Here is a 20522-nt window from a genome sequence, read left to right as displayed (position 1 = left end):
GCATTATTACAGTACCATTGACTATATCCCCTATATTGTACCTTTTATCCCTGTGACTTACTCATTCCATAACTGAAAAGCCTTACCTCTCACTCCTCTTTACCCTTTCTACCCATCCCCCAATTCTTCTGATAACTTTTTGAGTTGTATACTTATGGTCATTATTCATACCTGTTGTCCATCAATAAAAAGCAATGCCTATGCGAAGGGCAAGGCAGTTGGGGTTATTTTCCCTGGGTTTAGGCAGTAAAGGGGTGCACTGTCTGTAATGAATTTAAAAATAATGACAAACTGACTACAAGTTTTTTAAAAAGTGTGTATCTTCTTTGCTCCGCTGGGTTTTGAGGATTTCATCTTTAATATCTGTTTGGATTTTAACTTGTAAGAAGAGAAGGATCTTACTGTCATTATTGTCTCTGGAATCATCATAGTGAAAGGTAATTTATAGCCAGCAAATTTGGGATACTTTTATCTGCTTCTGTTGTACGATGGAGGATCTTTATGCTGTCCATTAGATTTCATTTAATAATCTTTGGTGAGTTATATTGGTCAATATGGCTGGGTATGATTTGAGTTGGGAAATAGATGGAGAGTTCAGTTTTAGCCTAGAGCACAGTTGACCTTGGAGTTAATTTAATTAATGAATTGTTCTCACTTGTTTCTGGGGGCAACTGCCAAACTACTCACAAGTGATTATGGAGAATGAATAAAGAAACAGAAGTTGGTATTTTGAGGGACAGCTTCGTGCTATTGGAATTGTCCTACAGACTGCAGATCCCCTGGCTCATTATATACTGAATGGTTATGGCCATTGCGTTAAGTTGATACAAGTTTAAAAATACTGTAACTTCCACTCCCCTGGTCTTCTGTTTCTAGGCTCCTGCTGGGGCCAGGGGCGGGGAAAGCTTTCATGAGGCTGATAATCTCACCTCTCTCTTCATCCAGTGGGAGGAGCCCCCAGTCTGATGAAATTGCAAGAGGAGCTGGCTTTTTATGGTTTAGACTGCTGTGAAGGTTCTTTCTGAGCAAGTTTTCCCTGATTTTCACATAATCTTACTTTCAGAGACATTTCTAAGTCCTGATGGGAGGAAGTAGGTTCAATCCAGGGATGAAGGAACTAAGTTTAATTCAGAGGCAAAGCTACTAGAAGTTCACTTGGCTGTTGATTCAAGCTACAGCCTCCAACAATTCAGTCCATTGATTTACATCGTTGATGTTCTGATCTCTAGTGTCTTCTTTTCTCATCTGGTTTTAGAACTCAGAGGGGGTGATAAAGGAGTGATTAATTATTACTCTTAAAAATGTCTTTAGGTCTGTTTAAAAACAAACCAAAAAAAGCCACCATAGTTTAGTAGTGGTTTGGGTTTGTTTTTTTTTTTTAACCTAGTCTGAGAATCAGCCTTTTACTTGGAGAGTATAAACCATTTACATTTATAATCATGACTGATGTGTTTGGATATTATTCCACCAGTTTGACTTCTGCTTTTTGATGTCACCAGATGTATTTAAAATCATTTTTGTCAAACAAGTCTAATTGGTGGCAAGTCTTTTCTGCTAATTCATTAATTCTCTGTGTGGCCTTATACTGCATAGGCTTTCAGTCCATTTATATCAATAATATTTTATAGATGCTCTTCCGGAATTGAAAGAAGAGAAGTCACAGCCACCACCAAAACCACGTTCTGGAGCCGTGGCAGAAACATTTAGAATTGTTAAGGACTTCCTCAGTGATGACGTTGTTAAAGGCACTCAAGCAATTTATCTGTTTGAACTCTCAGGTAAGGATAATATCCGGGAATGTGGCGCTTTGGGGAAATAAAGTAGGATATTTCTCTTGGAAGAAAATCAGCCTCCAGTGGCAATCACCTTGATAGTTGCCTATATCCAGAACCCTTAACCCTAGAATGTAGACATTAAAGAATAGTAAATACTGATTTGTATTTTTAAGTTAAGATCAGTGCATATGGACACATGTAAAATAAAATCTCATTACATAGACTTCCAGTGTTAAATAAATTTTGGCATATGTAGTTGAGAGAAAATCCTAGTTAGGAGGGCATATGGATCATGACATGAGGTTTAATACAGTAATGTATCATCAGCCACGACACTTGGCCATTTTTATCTTTGAAATTATCCAAGTCAGTCTGCATGTAGTCAGCGTTCTTAAACTTCTCCATGTTTTTCTTCTCAACATAGTATTAACACACATTAATGATAGTTTTAAGAACTAGCTACCTCAGTCCCATTGAGTGCAGCTTTGACATTATCAGTTCTTTTATCCTTTGTCTCCTCGGTTTCCTCTCTTCTTCCTTTGCTTTCCTTAGAGCCCATTGTCCATTGCTTTAATCACTCTCTTGCCTGTATCCTGAATTCCGGCCTTTTTGTGCTTATGTCATCACCTGTCAAAAGCCTAGTCCTGGATGAATCACACTGGCTGGCCCACAGTTGCGTTCAGGCTGCTCTGTGCTCCTGGGGAAATGGAAAAAACCCGTCATACTACCCAGTGGATCTGTACTAGTAGAAATTCTCATCACCCTTCCTCAACAGGGCTCTAAGTGGCACCTCAGAATACTGTATTTCTGTGGTTGGCTTACTGCCTCATTTTCCACAGTGACTGTTACAAAACTCCTCAGTATTCCACAACTTCCCATCTCTCTCCCTTCACCACTTCCCTGCCAGTTTCAGCAGATAACCCCACCTCCTCTTTCATAGAGATAATACAAACTGGCAGGCAAAGTGCTTCATCTGGTATCAAATCAGTTGTTATGAGCATCATTCTCTCTTCCTTCCCAGTAGAACAGAGCCCAGCTCTAGATATAAGCATCTCAAGCTTTAATGTTGATACTGATCATCTGGTACCCTGCTAAAATGCAGTCTGATTCACCATGTCTCGGGTAGGTCTGAATTTTGCATTTCTGACAGCACTATAGTCCCCAGATCACACTTGAGTAGCAAAGTTGTAGATGCCATTTCCTGTGGCCTCATCAGGGATTTTGTGCTGTTAATTATGCCCTCTCACCTGTGTATCCCGCAGCCTACTTTCCAGTGATAACTTAACGTTCTCGAAGTCTGTTCCATCTTTAAAACAAAACACAACGCACCTAATCCCACTTCTTACCCCTACCATTCCTCTCCCTTTTAGAGCCAAACTTCATTTCATCTAGAGTTCACTCTACTCTAGTATCATATTTCTCCATTCTGCTGAATTTGCTGTCACCAAGGTCCTCAGTGACCTCTATATCATCAGTGGGCCTTTGTCATTTTTACCTTGTCACCACTCTATAGCATTTGAAGCTGTTGACCGTTCCTGCCTTCTGGAAAGACTCCCGTCCTTGTCTTCCCTGACAGCAGCTCTCCTTGCTTTCCTCCTCTATCTGTAATCATCCTCATCAGTTACAGACTTGCCCTAGGAAACCTTAATCATTCACGTGGCTTCAGTTGACCATAGGAAATGATTACTTATGTTTCTGTATTTCTAGCCTAATCACACTTCATTTGACATTTTCACTTGGGTTGGCACAGAGATGCCTCAATCTGAAAATGTCTAAAACAGCTCACCATTCCCAACACCTGGCTCAGACACTACCTATTCAATCTGCTCTTCCTCAGTAGTCCTCTCTCAGTACAAAATACATCCATACTAACCCGGTTTCCTGAGCCAAAACCTAGCAAATCTGCATACCTTTTCCTCTCATCCTGTTCATTTACTGAGTTTTGTGTTTCTGCTTTGAAGTTCTCTCTCAAATATGCCCACTTCTCCCTATTCCCATTGCCACAGTCCTGATCCAGGCACACATCCTCAAGTTCTCAAACTACCCTAACAACCATCCTAACTTGCCTTTTGCATCCTCTTTATCCCTCAACAATATATTCTCCACCCTGCTATTAGGGTGATTGATTTAAAATACCAGCCTTATGTCATTCTCCTTCCATGGCATATCCCTTACGATAAAGTCAGTGAATCTTTCACTTGGCCCTCTACCCCGCCTCTGGACTGCTTCATGAGCTCACCTCATGCCACACTTCATTCTCTTTCTACCTTCAGTCCTCCTACACTCTTTTCAGTTCCTCATCTGCCTAATTCTCACCTGACTTCCCAGTCTCACCTTCCATGGGCTTGCCTGGCTCTGCTTTGTCTTGTGTAAGAACCATGTTACTTCACGGCCTTCAGAGCCTAGCCCCATGCCTGGCACGGAAATACTTAATAAATATTTACTGAATTTGATAGCGGCCTGAGGGTTTTAACCAGGAAGACAGCATTATATAAAATTATTCTAACTCTAGCAGTTATTAAGAAGAACAAGGCTTCTTCGGCATTGTTTTCTATATCTCTGTATTTTGTGCAGGTGAAGATGGTGGAACATGGTTTCTTGATCTTAAAAGCAAAGGTGGGAATGTCGGATATGGAGAGCCCTCTGAACAGGCAGATGTGGTGATGAGTATGTCTACTGATGATTTTGTAAAAATGTTTTCAGGTGAGTTTTTAATTTTATTAACTTACCGATTGTTTAGCGAAAATTCAATTCTAACTTTATTCCTTTCCAAATAATCAAGACTTGTGTTCATAGTCATAGAATCTTAGTGGCTGTTGATGTTAAAGAGCACATAGTCTTCAGAAGGTGGTTCTTACTGTTTGGTAAGTTCTTACTGTTCAGCCAACAAGTGGAAAGTCGAAGTCAGAATTTCCTTTTTTGCATGACTGAGAAGTCCATAAGATAACCTTGGGAATAGAGAGGTGATTCAAAAGAACTCCTAGGTGGACTTTATTTCTACTGGTCGGACTAAGACATAGCCCTTGCAATAACACCTGGACACAGGAAGTGCTGAACTCAGCTGTACCTCGTTTACTGAGAGTAAGTTCCTGCTTTGATCATGCCATGACTGTAACAGGAAACAGAGGCCCTCTCTCGTGGCCCCATGATCCTGCTTTCCATGGAATCCGTAAGCAAGAGAACTTTTTGTGTAGTCTTTTATTCTGCCCATGTACCTCTAACTGTGCAGAAAATTTTAAGGATAATTTTTTCTATTTTCTACTCTTAGGATACTACTCCAAATGGTAATTATCACATGTATTTAGAAACAAAACTTCAAACTAAAGCATTATAACATTCTAACCAAAAAAATTAATTTAATGATCTATAAATGTGATTCATTCTTTGTTCTGTTTTAATCTTCAAAATTCCCGAAGATCACAGTATGTACTCTGTGCCCTTTAGGTCTTGCTTTCCAATTCCTTTTTCCCCCTAAGATTTATTTATTTTTGAGAGAGAGAGCACACAAGCAGGGTGGTGGGGCAGAGGGAGAAGCAGTCTCATTGCTGAGCAGGGTGCCGGATGCACTGCTCAATCCCAGAACCCCAGAATCATGACCCAAGCTGACAGCAGCTGCCCTACCCACTGAGTCCCCAGGCGCTCACTGCTTTCCAGTTCTAATCCAGGATGCTAATGGCCTACATACCATCTGAGACAATCTGTGTATATGTTACTAATTACTGAGGTCCCTTCAACTTTTCCTTTTATTTATTTATTTTTTAAGATTTATTTATTTTAGAGTGCAAGAATGGGGGTAGGAGCAGAGGGAGAGAATCTTCCAGCAGACTCCCCACTGAGCGCAGAGCTCAGTGCAGAACTTAGTTTCGCAACCCATGAGATCATGACTTAAGCTGAAACCAAGAGTCAGACACTTAACTGACTGAGCCCCCCAGGTGCCCCAACTTGTTTTTTTTTTTAACACTAGCGTTAAATAACTCATCGTACAAAAATCAGAAAATACACTTAAGAAAAAAGTAAAACAAAGGGGCACCTGGGTGGCACAGTGGGTTAAAGGTTGGCTCAGGTCATGATCCCAGGGTCCTGGGATCAAGCCTTGCATTTGGCTCTCTGCTCAGCGGGGAGCCTGCTTCCCTTCCTCTCTCTCTGCCTCCCTCTCTGCCTGCTTGTGATCTCTGTCTGTCAAAAAAATAAATAAAATCTTTAAAAAAAAAAAAAAAGCAACATAAAGATAGTTCTTTTTTTTTTAAGATTTATTTCTTTATTTTATTTTTTATTTTATTTTTTTTAAAGATTTTATTTATTTGACAGAGAAAGATCATAAATAGGCAGAGAGGCAGACAGAGAGAATGAGAGGGAAGCAGGCTCCCTGCCGAGCAGAGAGCCCGATGTGGGACTCGATCCCAGCACCCTGAGATCACGACCTGAGCCGAAGGCAGTGGCTTAAACCACTGAGCCACCCAGGTGCCCCTATTTCTTTATTTTAGAGAGAAGTGAGCAGGGGAAAGGCACAGGGAGAGAGAATCTCAAGCAGAGTCTCTGCTGAGTGTGGAGCCCAACATGGGCTGGATCCTAGGACCACGAGATCATGACCTGAGCTGAGATTAAGAGTCAGCCATCTACCCGACTGAGCCACCCAAGTGCCCCTGAGCAAAATAAAGATACTTCTTTATCTCACTACTGAGAAGTCAACCATTAGTTGATTTTGGTTTAGAGTCATATATACTTTTTTTTTTTTTTTAAGATTTTTATTTATTTATTTGACAGAGAGAGACAAAACAAGAGAGGGAACAGAAGCAGAGGGAGTGGGAGAGGGAGAAACAGGCTTCCGGCTGAGCAGGGAGCCTGATTTGGGGCTCGATCCCAGGACGCTGGGATCATGACCTGAGCTGAAGGCAGACACTTAACGACTGAGCCACATAGGCGCCCCGAGTCATACATACTTTTGTGAATATATATAAATATACACAAGTGCTTTTAAAAACAGGATTATAGAGCACCTGGGTGGCTCAGTGGGTTAAACCTCTGCCTTTGGCTCAGGACATGATCTCGGGGTCCTGGGATCGAGCCCCACATCGGGCTCTCTGCTCAGCGGGAGCCTGCTTTCCCTTCCTCTCTCTCTGCCTGCCTCTCTGCCTATTTGTGCTCTCTCTGTCTCTCTGTTAAATAAATAAATATATTTTTTAAAAAAACAGGATTATACCATTACCACTGTTTGGTAATCTTTTTCACTCACATTATAACATCTTTCAATGTTAATAATGATCTCTTAGTCATTTTCAGTAGTGCCTTTAGTGTTTCAGTGTTCCAACAACTATGTCCTCATAAAACTTAAAACATCCTCATATAAGATGCTCAGTAAATGTTGGCAAATTTATATTTTATAAATAAGTAATATTTTGAACTTAAAGATCATTTAAAATAAAAATTGTCAATTTCTAAACTGAAATAACAATAATCATAGCTAATATGCATTGTATGGTTACTATGAGTTAAGCAATACTCCAAACAATGCTTTGAGATAAAATATTTTCTCCATTTTATAAAAATGAAGATTGAGGCACCAGTGGATTAAATAATAAACTCAGGGTCACACAGTGAAGAAATGCTGAAGTCAAAATTTGAATCCAAGCTTTTAGTTTTGTGCTCTTTTAATCATGATGCTACTCTGCTCTCCAAAGGTGAAAAAGTCAAATGACTTACTAAATTTACATTTTATTTATGGAACATCAACCTATAATAATGGGTTTTCCATTTATATCTGTCTGTGAATGTGCTCCTGGGTTGACTGTGGGAATTCAGTCAGATAAATGAGTAACTATCTTTTTTTTAAAAAATTTTATTTATTGGCGAACCATAAGAGACTATGGACTCTGAAAAACAACCTGAGGGTTTTGAAGGGACGGGGGTGGGAGGTTGGGGGAACAGGTGGTGGGTAATAGGGAGGGCTCGTATTGCATGGAGCACTGGGTGTTGTGCAAAAACAATGAATACTCTTACGCTGAAAAAAAATAAATAAATTTTTTAAAAATTTTTTAAAAAATTTTATTTATTTATTTGACAGATAAAGATCACAAGTAGGCAGAGAGAGAGGAGGAAGCAGGCTCCCTGCCGAGCAGAGAGCCCCATGGAGCGGCTCCATCCCAGGACTCTGAGATCATGACCTGACCCAGGCACCCCTCTTAAAAGGTTTCTTATAGCAACAGTGAATTTACTTCTGGTTCTTAAGTCCTTTTGTTCCTACTCTTCATCCCATCTGCTCTCCTTTGAAGGGGCACAGTTTAGACCTTATATCCTAGTATGGTTTCTCTTTTAAGAAACCACAGCCAGGGGTGCCTGGGTGGCTCAATGGGTTAAAGCCTATGCCTTCGGCTCAGGTCATGAGCCTGGTCCTGGAATAACGCTGCACATCGGGCTCTCTGCTCAGCAGGGAACCTGCTTCCCCCCCGCCCCGCCTGCCTCTCCGTCTACTTGTGATCTCTGTCTATCAAATAAATAAACAAAATCTTAAAAAAAAAAAAAAAGCATAGCCATTTCTGACCTAATTTATATAGTGGATACTTTATACATAAACTTCAAGCAACTAGTACTCATCTAATCAAAATCTCCTTTTGGCCAGTAGAGGCCACTGTAGGGTAAAACATTAGCATAGAAAGGAACCTGTAGGAGATTACCTGTTTAATATATAGGGAGGAGCTATTATATATAGGATATTGTGCTTACTAGCTATATTTTAAGTTATTTTTAACATAGTTTTATTGAGGTATAATTTACATGTCATAAAATCCACCCAGTATAGATTTATAGAGTTGTACAGCCATCATGTATAATCTAGTTTGAGAAATTTCCATCACCCCAGAAAATTCTTTCATGTCTCTTTGTAATCAGTCCCCATTTTTACCCTCAGCTATCCAAACACTGATTTGCTTTCTGTCTCTTATACATTTCTTGGTAGTTGATATAAATGAAATACACCGTGTATAGTCGTTTGTATCGTCTTCACTTACCATAAAGCTTTTGAGATTCATCCGTTTATGTTGTAGCATGTATCAGTAATTCATTTCCTTTTTATTGCTGAATAGTATTCTACTGTGTGGATATTCTACTGAGTAGATATTACTTATCCACTCACCAGATGGTGGATATTTGGATTATTTTAGGTTTTCAGCTATTATGAATAATGCTGCTCTGAGTATGGTCATACATGTATTTATTTGGGTGGTTGGATATTCTCATTTCTCTTAGGTAGATTCCTAAGAGTGGAATTGGTGGGTCATATGATTAAGTTGATAACTTTTTTGAGAAACTACCAAACCATTTGCTAAAATGGCTGTACTGATTTTACCTTCTCATTAGTAATGTGTGAAGGCTCCCTTTTCTCCAAATTCTCACCAAAACTTACTAGTGTCTGTTTCTTTGAACAGCTTTATTGAGGTATACTTGACAAAAGCAATAGATATTTAAGGTATAAAACAGAATGATTTGATCCATATGTATAAATACATTGTTAAATTGCTATAGTCAAGCTAATTAACACATTTGTCATCCCATGTAATTACCTTTTTTATGTTTGTAGTGAGAACATTTTAAGATCTACTCTTAGCAAATTTCAAATATGCAGTATAGTATTATTAACTGTAGTCACCATGCTGTGCATTAGATCCCCAGGACTTACTCATCTTATAGCTGGAAGTTTGTACCCTTTGACCAACATCTCCCCATTTCTCTCACTCCCAACTCTGGCAACCACCATTTTACTCTCCGTTTCTGGATTCCACTGTAAGTGAGATCACACGTATTTGTCTTTCTGGGCCTACGTTCACCCATGTTGTCACAAATGGCAGTGTCTCTGGTATTATAGCCATTCCAGGAATGTGTGGTGGTATCTCACTGTGATTTTAATTCGTATTTCCTTAATGTTGAGCAGCTTTTAATGTGCTTAATAGCTATTTACATCGATGAACTGTTCAAAACTTTTGCTCATCTTTAAATTGACTTTTTTTTTTTAATTTTTTTTTTTTTTTTTTTTTATTTGACAGAGAAATCACAACTAGGCAGAGAGGCAGGCAGAGAGAGAGGAGGAAGCAGGCTCCCTGCAGAGCAGAGAGCCCGACGTGGGGCTCGATCCCAGGACTCTGGGATCATGACCTGAGCCAAAGGCAGAGGCTTTAACCCACTGAGCCACCCAGGCGCCCCTGACTTGTCTTTTTTAATTAAATTGCAAGATTCTTTATAAATTCTAGATGCATGTGATTTTCAAATACCTTCTCTGTCTGTGACTTATCTTTTCATTTTATTTTATTTTATTTTTTCTTAAAGATTTTATTTATTTATTTGACAGACAGAGATCACAAGTCAGCAGAGAGGCAGGCAGAGAGAGGGGGGAGGCAGGCTCCCAGGATCCTAAGATCATGACCTGAGCCAAAGGCAGAGGCTTTAACCTACTGGGCCACCCAGGAGCCCTTCTTTTCATTTTCTTAATGATGTCTTTTGAGTTATGAAAGTTTTTTAGATTTGATAAAGTCTAATCCATCAATTCTTTCTTTTATGGTTCATGCTTTTCTCCCTAAGTATTTTATTCATGCTATTATGAATGGAATTATTGTCTTTAATTTTACTTTTAAATTATCTGTTCCTAGTATACATAAATACAATTAATTTTTGTGTATTGATTTTGTATCCTGCGAAAAAACGGTGAAGCTATTTGGACCTGGGATTTTTTGTGGGAACCTTTTTAATTACTAATTCAGTTTATTGTTATATGTAACAGTCACTTTTAATTTTTTAACAGCTTTATTGAGGAATAATTCACTTATCTTACAATGCATCCATTTAAGGTGTACAGTTAAGTAGTTCTTAGCATATTCACAGATATTTGCTGCCAGCACCACAGTTGCTCTTAGAACGTTTTCATCACCTCAAAAAGAAACCCTTTACCCATTAGCTGTTAACCCCATATCCCCTATCAACCTGCCTTCAGCTCTGAGCAACCACTGATCTACTTTTTGTCCATAATTTTCCCTTTTCTGGACTTTCATATGAACAGAATAGTATAATATGTGATTTTTTTGTGACTAGCTTCTTTCAGCATGTTTTTTTCTTTTAGTATGTGTTCAACTTTCACTTTTTTTTTTTTTTTTTTTTTAGATTTTATTGGAGAGAAAGAGTGCATGGGGGGGGGCGGACAGAGGGAGAGGGAGAAGCAGGCTCCCCACTGAGCAGGGATGTGGGGCTCAATCCCAGGAGCCTGAGATCATAACCTGAGCCGAAACCAGACCCTTAACCAACTGAGCCACCCAGGCACCCCCAAGTATTGATACTTATTTTTTTCTTTTTTTCAAAAATGGAGATTGAATGCATGTAACATATGATTAACCATTTTAAAGTATATACTGTTCAGTGGTATTTAATTTAGTGCATGCACAGTCCTGTGCAAACACCACTTGTTTATTTCAAAACTTACTCATCGCCCCCAGAAGAACACGCCATAACATGTAAATAACACTCTTCATTCTGGCCTCCCCCATCCCCGGCAATAAGTCATACGTTTTTCCTCTTTTCTCTATGGATTTGCCTATTCTAGATAGTTCATATAAATGGAATCATACGAAATAAAACCTTTGTGTGTGGCACCTTTCATTTAGCATAACATTTTCAAGGTTCATCTAAGTTATAGCATGTATCAGTACTTCATTGCTTTTTATGACTGAATAATATTCCATCATAGAAGTATGCCATAATTAGTTTATCCTTTCACCTGTTAGCAGACATTTGGGTTATTTCCACTCTTTGGCTGTTATGAGTAATGCTGCTGTAAACATTTGTGTCCAAGTTTCTGAGTGGACTTAGGTTTTCATTTCTCTTGTATTGCTGGGTCATGTGGTAAACTATGTTTAACTCTTTGAAGAACTGCTGAACTTTTCCACAGCAGCTCTGCCTTGACATTCCTACCAGCAGTGTGTGAGGTTTCTGTTTCTTTGTGTTCTTGTCCTTCCCAGCACTCCTTATTTTTGTTTTTGTTTTAATAGCCATCCTAGTGGGTGTGAAGTGATACCACATGTGGTTTTGATTTGCATTTTCCTAATGACTAATGATGTGTTCAGCATTTTCTCATGTGCTTATTGGTTACATGTACATCATCCTTGAAGAAACGTCTCTTTGGGTCCTTTGCACATTTTAATTGGGTTGTCTTTTTTTTACTGAGTTTTAAGAATTCTTTATATAGCTCAGATATAAAGAGGATATCCTTTATGAAGTGTTGAAGTATCCTTTATGAAGTATTTGCAGATATGGTCTCTCAGTTTTTTTCACTTTTTGATGATATAGTTTGAAACACAAAAGTTTTATATTTTGATGAAGTCCAGTCGGTGTGGTTTTTTTCTTCTGTTTCTTGTGCTTCCATTGTCATATCTAAGAATCTTCATGAAACCTGTTTTAAAGATTTGCGATTTACTCTTTAAAAAAAAAAAGGATTTATTTGTTTATTTATTTAACAGAGAGAGACAGCGAGAGAGGGAGCCCACGAGCAGGAAGAGGGGGAGAGGGAGAAACAGGCTCTTCACTGTTTCACTGAGCAGGGAGCCCGATGTAGGGCTCAATCCTAGGACCCCGGGATCATGACCTGAGTCGAAGGCAGACGCTCAATGGCTGAGCCGCCCAGCACCCCGAGGTTTTTTTGTTTTGGGGGGTTTTTTTAGAGAGAGAGGTTGGGCGTCAGAGGGAAAGGAATAGAGAGAATCTTTTTTTTAAGATATTTTATTTATTTGAGAGAGAACACGAGTGGGAAGGGAGGGACAGAGGGAGAAGCCAACTCCCCACTGAGCAGGGAGCTGGAGCCAAAGGTGGTGCTCGATCCCAGGACCCAAGGTCATGACCAGAGTCGAAAGCAGATGCTTAACCGACTGAGCCACCCAGGCGCCCCAAGAGAGAATCTTAAGCAGGCTCCATGCCCAGCGCTGAGCCTGACATGGGACTTGATCTTACAACCTTGAGATCATGACCTGAGTCAAAATCAAGAGTCAGACACTTAACCAACTGAACCACCCAAGCACCCCAGAGGGTTTTCATCTTACTTAATATTTTTAAAGATTTATTTATTTATTTTAGAGAACACAGAGGGGAGGAGCAGAGGGACAGAGGGGAGAGAGAAACTCAAGCAGGCTCTACACTGGGACCCAACATGGGGCGCATTCACGCAACCCCGAGGTTACAACCTGAGCCAAAACCAAGAGTCTGACACTTAACTGATTGCACCACCCAGGGGCCCCTAATTTTTTAAATTACTTTTTATTTTTTAAAATAATCTCTGCACCCAACAGTGGAGCTCAGACTTAACAATCTGAGATCAGAAGTCACTTGCTCTTCTGACTGAGCCAGCCTGGCACCCCTTTTTTGAGGGTGTTTAGATTTAGCTCTCCCATTTAGGTCCATTTTGAACTAATATTTGTATATGGTGTGAAGTAGAAACCTAACCTCATTTGTTTGGACGTGGATATCCAGTTATCCCAGCATTTCCACTCCCATATTCAAAAGAAAATATATCCTCAAATATGTATATACACATGTTCATAGCAGCACTATTCATAATAGGCAAAAGGTGGGAAAAACCCCAGATGGCCATCAAAGGATGAATCAATAAATTAATGTGTGTGTGTGTGTGTGTGTGTGTGTGTGTATGTGTGTGTGTATAATGAAATATTATTCAGCCATAAAAAGAAATGAAGTACTTATTCATCATACAATGTGGATGAACCTTGAAAACTTAAGCAAAAGAAGCCTGATAAAAAATCACATAATTGTATGAATTCTTTCATATGAAACACTAAAATAGGTAAATTCATAAAGACAGAATGCTGATTGGTGGTTGCCAGGGTCTAGAAGGAGGGAACTGTTAATACATAGTGGGTACAGGGTTTCCTTTGGGGGATGGAAATGTTTTGGGACAAGATAGAGGTAGTGGTTGTACGATCTTGTGACTATACTTAAATTTAAGTTCTGAATTATTCACTTTAAAATGGTTAATTTTATGTCATGTGAATTTCACCTCAATCTTTAATGTACCTATTTTTATTTTATTAAAAATTTTTGGGGCGCCTGGGTGGCTCAGTTGTTAAGTGTCTGCCTTTGGTTCCAGTCATGATCCCAGAGTCCTGGGATCAAACCCCACACAGGGCTCCTTGCTCAGCAGGAAACCTGCTTCTCCCTCTCCCACTCCCCCTGCTGTGTTCCTCCTCTTGGCGTCTCTGTCTGTCCAATAAATAAAATCTTCAAAAAAAAATTGTTTTGTGAGTAATCTCCACAGCCAACATGGGGTCTGAACTCATGACCCCAAGATAAAGAGTTACACACTCCACCAACTGAGCCAGCCAAGTGCCCCAAAGTATGTATTTTTAAAAGGTGTTCTTTGGGGGCACCTGGGTGGCTCAGTGGGTTAAACCTGTGCCTTCAGTTCAGGTCATTATCTCAGGGTCCTGGAATCAAGCCCCGCACCGGGGGCTCTGCTCAGCAGGGAGCCTGCTTCCCCCCTCTCCCCCTGCCTACTTGTGATCTCTCTGCCTCTCTGTTAAATAAATCAATAAAATATTTAAAAAAAAATAAAAATAAAAGGTGTTCTTTGGCCTTTCCCCCTTCCACAGCACAGAAGTGATCACCTTCAGGTCTCTTTGGTGTCTCTTTCATTGTGTAACTCCACCTTTTCCAATGCGATCATATTTCCCAATGTTAGATGTATACTTACACTGTTTTGTTTAGAGTCACTAAAGACTGATAGGTGAGATTTAAGTCCTCTTACAGCACCTTAATTTTGCTTTACCTGCCCCTTTCCCATCCCCCCAATTTAATTCTTAAATCAATACTTAGGTTTAAATGATTATGATTCTGGTATAGTTTGCTGCTGAGTCAAATATACTATTATTATGTTTCCTCTCAGAGAACTTTTCTTTTTCCCGGACATAAATAATTGTCCTATTCCTCCCCCCCCCCCCCCCCCCCGACTAAAATAAGTGTAAAGAAACTAAGCAGAATCTTTTCGTACTCTTCCCACAACCTTTTCATACAGTTTTCTACTGTGCCAAATGTGTCAGGTTACCTGTCGGTCTGCTTTTTTCCTGGAGCCCTTTGTCTTGTTACAATAAATAGATAGACTTATTAAGCCTGCTACACAGCTGTGATCCTAGCAATTTTTAACTCTCTTCTGCACTGAATGTCTTTATTTCCTGTGTCCCATGTTCTTTCTTGGTTTATAGCCTCTTTTGGTTGCACACATTCTCCAGTAGCTTCATGAGAAAAGATACATAAGAGGCAGTATTTTGTGAGTATCTAAAACTACTTGTATTCTACCAACACATTATTTGGCTGGGTAGAGCTTTTTGGGTTGAAACTCATTTTTCTTCAGAAATGGTGAAGCCAGGGGGTGCCTGGGTGGCTCAGTTGATTAAGTGCCTGACTCTTGATTTCCGTACGTGTCATGATCTGAGTGTTGAGGGATCGAGCCCCACATTGGTCTCCATACTCAGTGGGAAGTCTGTTGGAGTTTCTTCCCCTCTCTCCCCCTCCCCCGTCTGCTCCTTCCCCTGCTCACATGCTCTCTGTCTCTCTAAAGTCAACAAATGAATAGACTCATTAAAAAAAAAAAGAATCATGAAGCCATTGCTCCATCTTCTAAGATTACCATTGAGAATTGAATGATACTGTTTTTCTTAATCTTTTGGATCCACCCTCTCTTCTTTCTAAAAACTTTGGAATCGGAATGCTCTCTTTCTCTGTTGTGGTTTGAAATTTCATCATGATGCAAGGTAGTGTGGTCTTTTTTTTCTTTTTTCTTTCATTTTCCTGGGTACTTGATAGGTTCCTTGGGAATGTATCTTAAATTATTTCTTTGATATTTCTTTCAGTTTTCACTTTCTAGAGAAAACATATGATCTTGATTCAATCTTTGACCATCTCCTTCTCGTATTGTGTATGTCTAAATATAACTTTTTTGCTTAAGGGAGATTGGCTCACCTTATTTTTACCTACCATGTTTTTTTATAGAGTAAGGAGAAACTTTATTTGGAAAGAGTATAATGGGGGGTGGTGCATAGAGAGAGATTTTTGTAGTAGTGGGAGGGGGGTGGTAGCAATGGAGAAGATGGACCTCTGTGACCAGAGAATCTACAAGTGCCTCTTGCCTATTGTATTTTAATATTATCTCTCAAATTTTTAATTTCTAGGATTTCACCATGTGGTCACTGTTTCTTCTTCTCTTACTGCCCCCTTTTCACTCACTGGATCCCATTCCATTTCCCTTCTACTGTTTCTCTCCCTCTCATTCTCCTCCCCTACCCATTTAGGTTGTCTCCTCTATTTTCTCCCTCTTCCCTGTGCTTCTCTTCTTCCCCCTTTCTCCAGCATTCTCTTCTTGATTCATTGCTTTTATATCTTCTCTCGTCGATAAGGACACAAACTGTGAAATTTTTTATTTTTTTTACTTTGTTTAGCTTTCTTCAGTGCCTGCCAAATGGCTTTTATCTGTTTTTGGTTTTTTGTCTCCATTTGATGTCCATTTGTCTTTATAGGCAGGGCTCCATAAAGCTGGAGAAGCTGTGTATGTGTGAGCAGGGCTTGTGGACTCCTGGGTTGTGAAACCCTGCAGTGAAGCAGGGTGACAGAATAGGGACCCAGTTTTTCAGCAGAAGAGCTCCCAGATGTTAGTGTTTGTTAAGTTTCTGGAGGAGCTGTTCTGTTCCTGTAAAGAACAAAGATTTTCCGTCTTCTGTATAAATCAAAACTATCCCTTAGTTTATGATTTGTAAATTTAGGTATTTAATATCACATTTCCGTGGAGTAATGTGCACCTGTTTATTCATTGAAGAATTGGACTTGATTCTTTCTATCCTTAAACTATAATGCTTTGTTACAACCCCTACATAGAATAATTTAAAGGTGTTTAATATCTCAACATGTATAAATACATTAACCCATCCTTTTTTTTTTTTTTTCCTACAAAGAGCCCATTTTTTGTGTGGGCAAGTAGAAGTTTACTAATGCACTAGACACATATTGTGCCTGCTAGAGATATCTGTATATATAAATTGGCATCATATAGCTCAGAAAACTATTAAGAATTAGGGGCACCTGGGTGGTTCAGTTGGTTAAGCGCCCAACTCTTGATTTAGGCTCAGGTTGTGATCTCAGGGTTATGGGATCGAGCCCCACGTTGGGCTTCATGCCCAGCACAGGGTCTGCTGGAGATTCTTTCCTTCTCCTTTATCCTCTGCCCCTTCCCTTGCTCACATGTGTGCATTCTCTTTCTCTCTCTCTGTCAAATAAATAACATCTTAAAAAAAAAAAAAAAGGAATCTGAAACACCTGGCTTTGAAATCCAGTGTGTCGTATATAAGCAGTGTGACATTGGGCAAGTCAGAATCTTCTATGAGCCTCAGTTTCCTCATTATTTGCACTGTGTGCCTGGCCCTGTACTAGCACTGGAATAAGAGTAGCAAATACAGACTCCTCCCTCCAGGGAGCTTCTGTTCCTTTTATGTTGTTAATAACTACAGTTCTGCTCTAATGCTCCCGTTTTACATCCTGGCATTTCTGTGCTAACACATACTTTTGTTGCCCATACACTATGTTTTTTTTTGTTTGTTTGTTTGTTTGTTTGTTTTTTTAAAGATTTTATTTATTTATTTGACAGACAGAGATCACAAGTAGGCAGAGAGGCAGGCAGAGGGAGAGGGAGAAACAGGCTCCCCACTGAGCAGAGCGCCTGATGCGGGGCTCGATCCCAGGACCCTGAGATCATGACCTGAGCTGAAGGCAGAGGCTTTAACCCACTGAGCCACCCAGGCGCCCCTATGTTTTTAATGATAACTTCTTAAGAATATTATATGCATTTATACCTTTTGATTTTTTTAAAGTCTAAACCTGAAATGTTAAAAGTTTAATGAACTGTATAATAGATTGGAAAATTAACTAAAATAGTATTTGTTTACTACAGTTCCTCTGAGGGCTGCATATCCTTTAATGTGCTGTAACTGGTGTATAAATGTTGCATCTTCATCTTTTTGGTATAATCTTTGCTGATTGTTTTTACATTATCTCATAAGATATTGTTAACATCGAAGTCTAGGAATTGGGATTCCCAAGATACTGATAAAAAAAATTCTGGAATAGAGATTTGTGCACTTCAGAGATTTATAGAACTCAAGAAGGTTCTTTTTATAATGCATGTTCTTGAAGTGGTATCTCCCTAAGGGCACTAATGGTTGCTTTTCCTTCTCTCGTTTTCTCATTTTAGGGAAACTAAAACCAACAATGGCATTCATGTCAGGAAAATTGAAGATTAAAGGAAACATGTCCCTAGCAATCAGACTGGAGAAGCTAATGAATCAGATGAATGCCAGGCTGTGAAGGAAAAGGGGAAAAAAAAAAAAATGTCAGTCACTAAGCTCAAAAAGTAAAAGGAATCAACAGTTAAAATCTGTTTTCTTCCCTTTCATATTATAAGGATATGCAAGTTTGTTCTGCAAAAAATAGAAATTTCTGTATCTATAAGACTTGAAATTGTAATTAAAACAGCTAGTTAATCAAACCTAAACTTCATTAAGTGGAATTCTAAGATAGCTTACCTATTGAATTTTGTGAGTTTTGCCCTCTGAGAGCTAGATTTCATTCATTGTGGGGAAGGTATGGTGAACAATTAATCAGGTTCAAATAGTAAATTAGCTCTTGTCAGCACATCTTTCCATAGAAAAGGAGGTTAATCTGTTTTAAATTTTTCAGTTTGGGATTGTATGCTAATGAAATCTTAATGATATTTTAGATTTTTATATACTTGTTTTAAGGAAGATCTTCTATAATGTATTTTCACAGAAATCACATAAACTACCTTAATAAATACTGTTTGTGAAGACTAATGAAACAAGAATGTTTTTCATTCTAACTAGCTTTCCGGGTATAAGTTACCTATTATTAATACAATTCTGCTAATGTAATTCAGTATGTATCCTATTGCTAAATATATAAAAAGCCTTAAAATAAAATACTTTCTTTCCAGAAGTATGCACTTGGTCACAGTGTTTTAAAAAGAGAACATGAGAATAGATGGTTGTTGAGCGCTGAATTGTCAACCTACCAGACTCCTTTGTTGAAATACACACACACACAGGTGTCGTTCCCACCCCCCCCATGTACCTCAGACATTCTGTATTTGGAGATAAGGCCTTGAAAGAAGTGATTAAATGAGAATGAGGTGGGCTCTAATCCAGTCTGACTGGGGTCCTTCAAAGAAGAGGAAGCGTGGAGATAAAAGACCAGGGATGCACACACAAAAGAATGACCATGTGAGGACCGGTGGGAAGACAGTCATCTGTAAAGCAAGGACAGAGGCCTCAGAAGAAACCACATCTACCAAGACTCCTGTTCCCTAGAACTGGAAGTTGTCTGTTGGTTTAGCCACCCAGTCTGTGGTATTCTGTTTTGGCAGCCTCAGCAAACTTATACAATGATTTGTTTTTCTTTCTTTCTTTTTTTAAAGCTAAGGTTTAAAAAAAGTCCTTTCCTTTCACTTTAATCAGTTAAAAATACTTGCTTGGAAAAAAAAAAAAAAATACTTGCTTGGTGTAATTCTTTTACTTCTCATCTTTCATTCTCTAATATTACTGTGCTTAATTCTGACATTTCCTAGAATCGTAATGTTAGAAGCATTTAATGTCTATTTTACAAATGAGGAAACAGGATCAGAGAATGGGAAAAAAATGAGGCCAAGGCCAAAATGAACAAAATCCCTATCCAACAAAAATCTCCCTAGGACATTAGCCTTGAATAGAACCTGAAGACTTTACTTCCCCATCCAGAAGCCCAGATGGATTGCCTTTGCAGTGACAGCCTCACAATTCCCTTTGCATGTGCCAGTCATTCCTAGCTTTCTGAAGATTCTGGTCACGTGTTGCCAGCAGGCTTGTATTCCACTGAAGTTTATCAAAGGCTTCTTCCTTTACAATCTCCAAACAGTCTCAAAGCTTTGGGAAAATGAAAATATTGGGAGACAGGAATTCTGGGTGCTAGTCACTAAAACGTGAAGTTGCTTACTAAGAGTCTTTGGGATATTGGGGAAAAATATTTTTGTAGGGCCCTGGTTTTCATATCTGTAACTGAAGGAGTTGGATTAGGTCATCTGCAGCCCCTTTGCAGTCATTATTGCTAAGAAGTACCAGACAGGTTTAGCATAGCCTATCAGAAATAGAAGTAGCGGGCGCCTGGGTGGCTCAGTGGTTTAAGCCGCTGCCTTCGGCTCAGGTCATGATCTCAGGGTCCTGGGATTGAGTCCCACATCAGGCTCTCTGCTCGGCAGGGAGCCTGCTTCCCTCTCACTCTCTCTGCCTGCCTCTTTGCCTACTTATGATCTCTCTCTGTCAAATAAATACATAAAATCTTTAAAAAAAAAATTCTCCTTTAAAAAAAAAAAAAAAAAAAAAAAAAAAAAGAGAAAGAAATAGAAGTAGCCACACCTAGATTCCTGAAGCCTCTCTCTCGCAACATTCCCCAGATACCTTAATGAATTCATGTGTTCCCTTTCCAAGGATCTTGCCCATTAACTGCACTGAAGTAGAACCACCCAGAAGTTTTTTTTTTTTAATATATATTTTATTTATTTGACAGACAGAGATCACAAGTAGGCAGAGAGGCAGGCAGAGAGAAAGAGAGGAGGAAGCAGGCTCCCCACTGAGCAGAGAGCCCAATGCGGGGCTTGATCCAGGACACTGAGAT

General features: G+C 39.3%; 1 protein-coding gene across 2 annotated transcripts in view; it reads left to right on the top strand.

The window, feature by feature from the left end:
• HSDL2 (hydroxysteroid dehydrogenase like 2) overlaps positions 1 to 18815 on the top strand; it is a 63843-nt gene extending 45028 nt beyond the window's left edge. For both annotated transcript variants that reach the window (XM_046023761.1, XM_046023760.1), the window contains 3 exons: positions 1629 to 1778; positions 4350 to 4478; positions 18052 to 18815. In XM_046023761.1, coding sequence (XP_045879717.1) covers positions 1629 to 1778; positions 4350 to 4478; positions 18052 to 18164 — 392 coding nt within the window. In that variant the 3' untranslated portion in view covers positions 18165 to 18815. The remainder of the gene's footprint in view (positions 1 to 1628; positions 1779 to 4349; positions 4479 to 18051) is intronic.
• Positions 18816 to 20522: the final 1707 nt, after the last annotated feature.

Source organism: Meles meles, chromosome 11, assembly GCF_922984935.1.
Source record: "Meles meles chromosome 11, mMelMel3.1 paternal haplotype, whole genome shotgun sequence".
In the NCBI taxonomy this organism is placed as follows: Eukaryota; Metazoa; Chordata; class Mammalia; order Carnivora; family Mustelidae; genus Meles; species Meles meles.
Note: the sequence above shows the minus strand (reverse complement) of the source record. Positions and strands in the feature narration are given on the sequence as shown.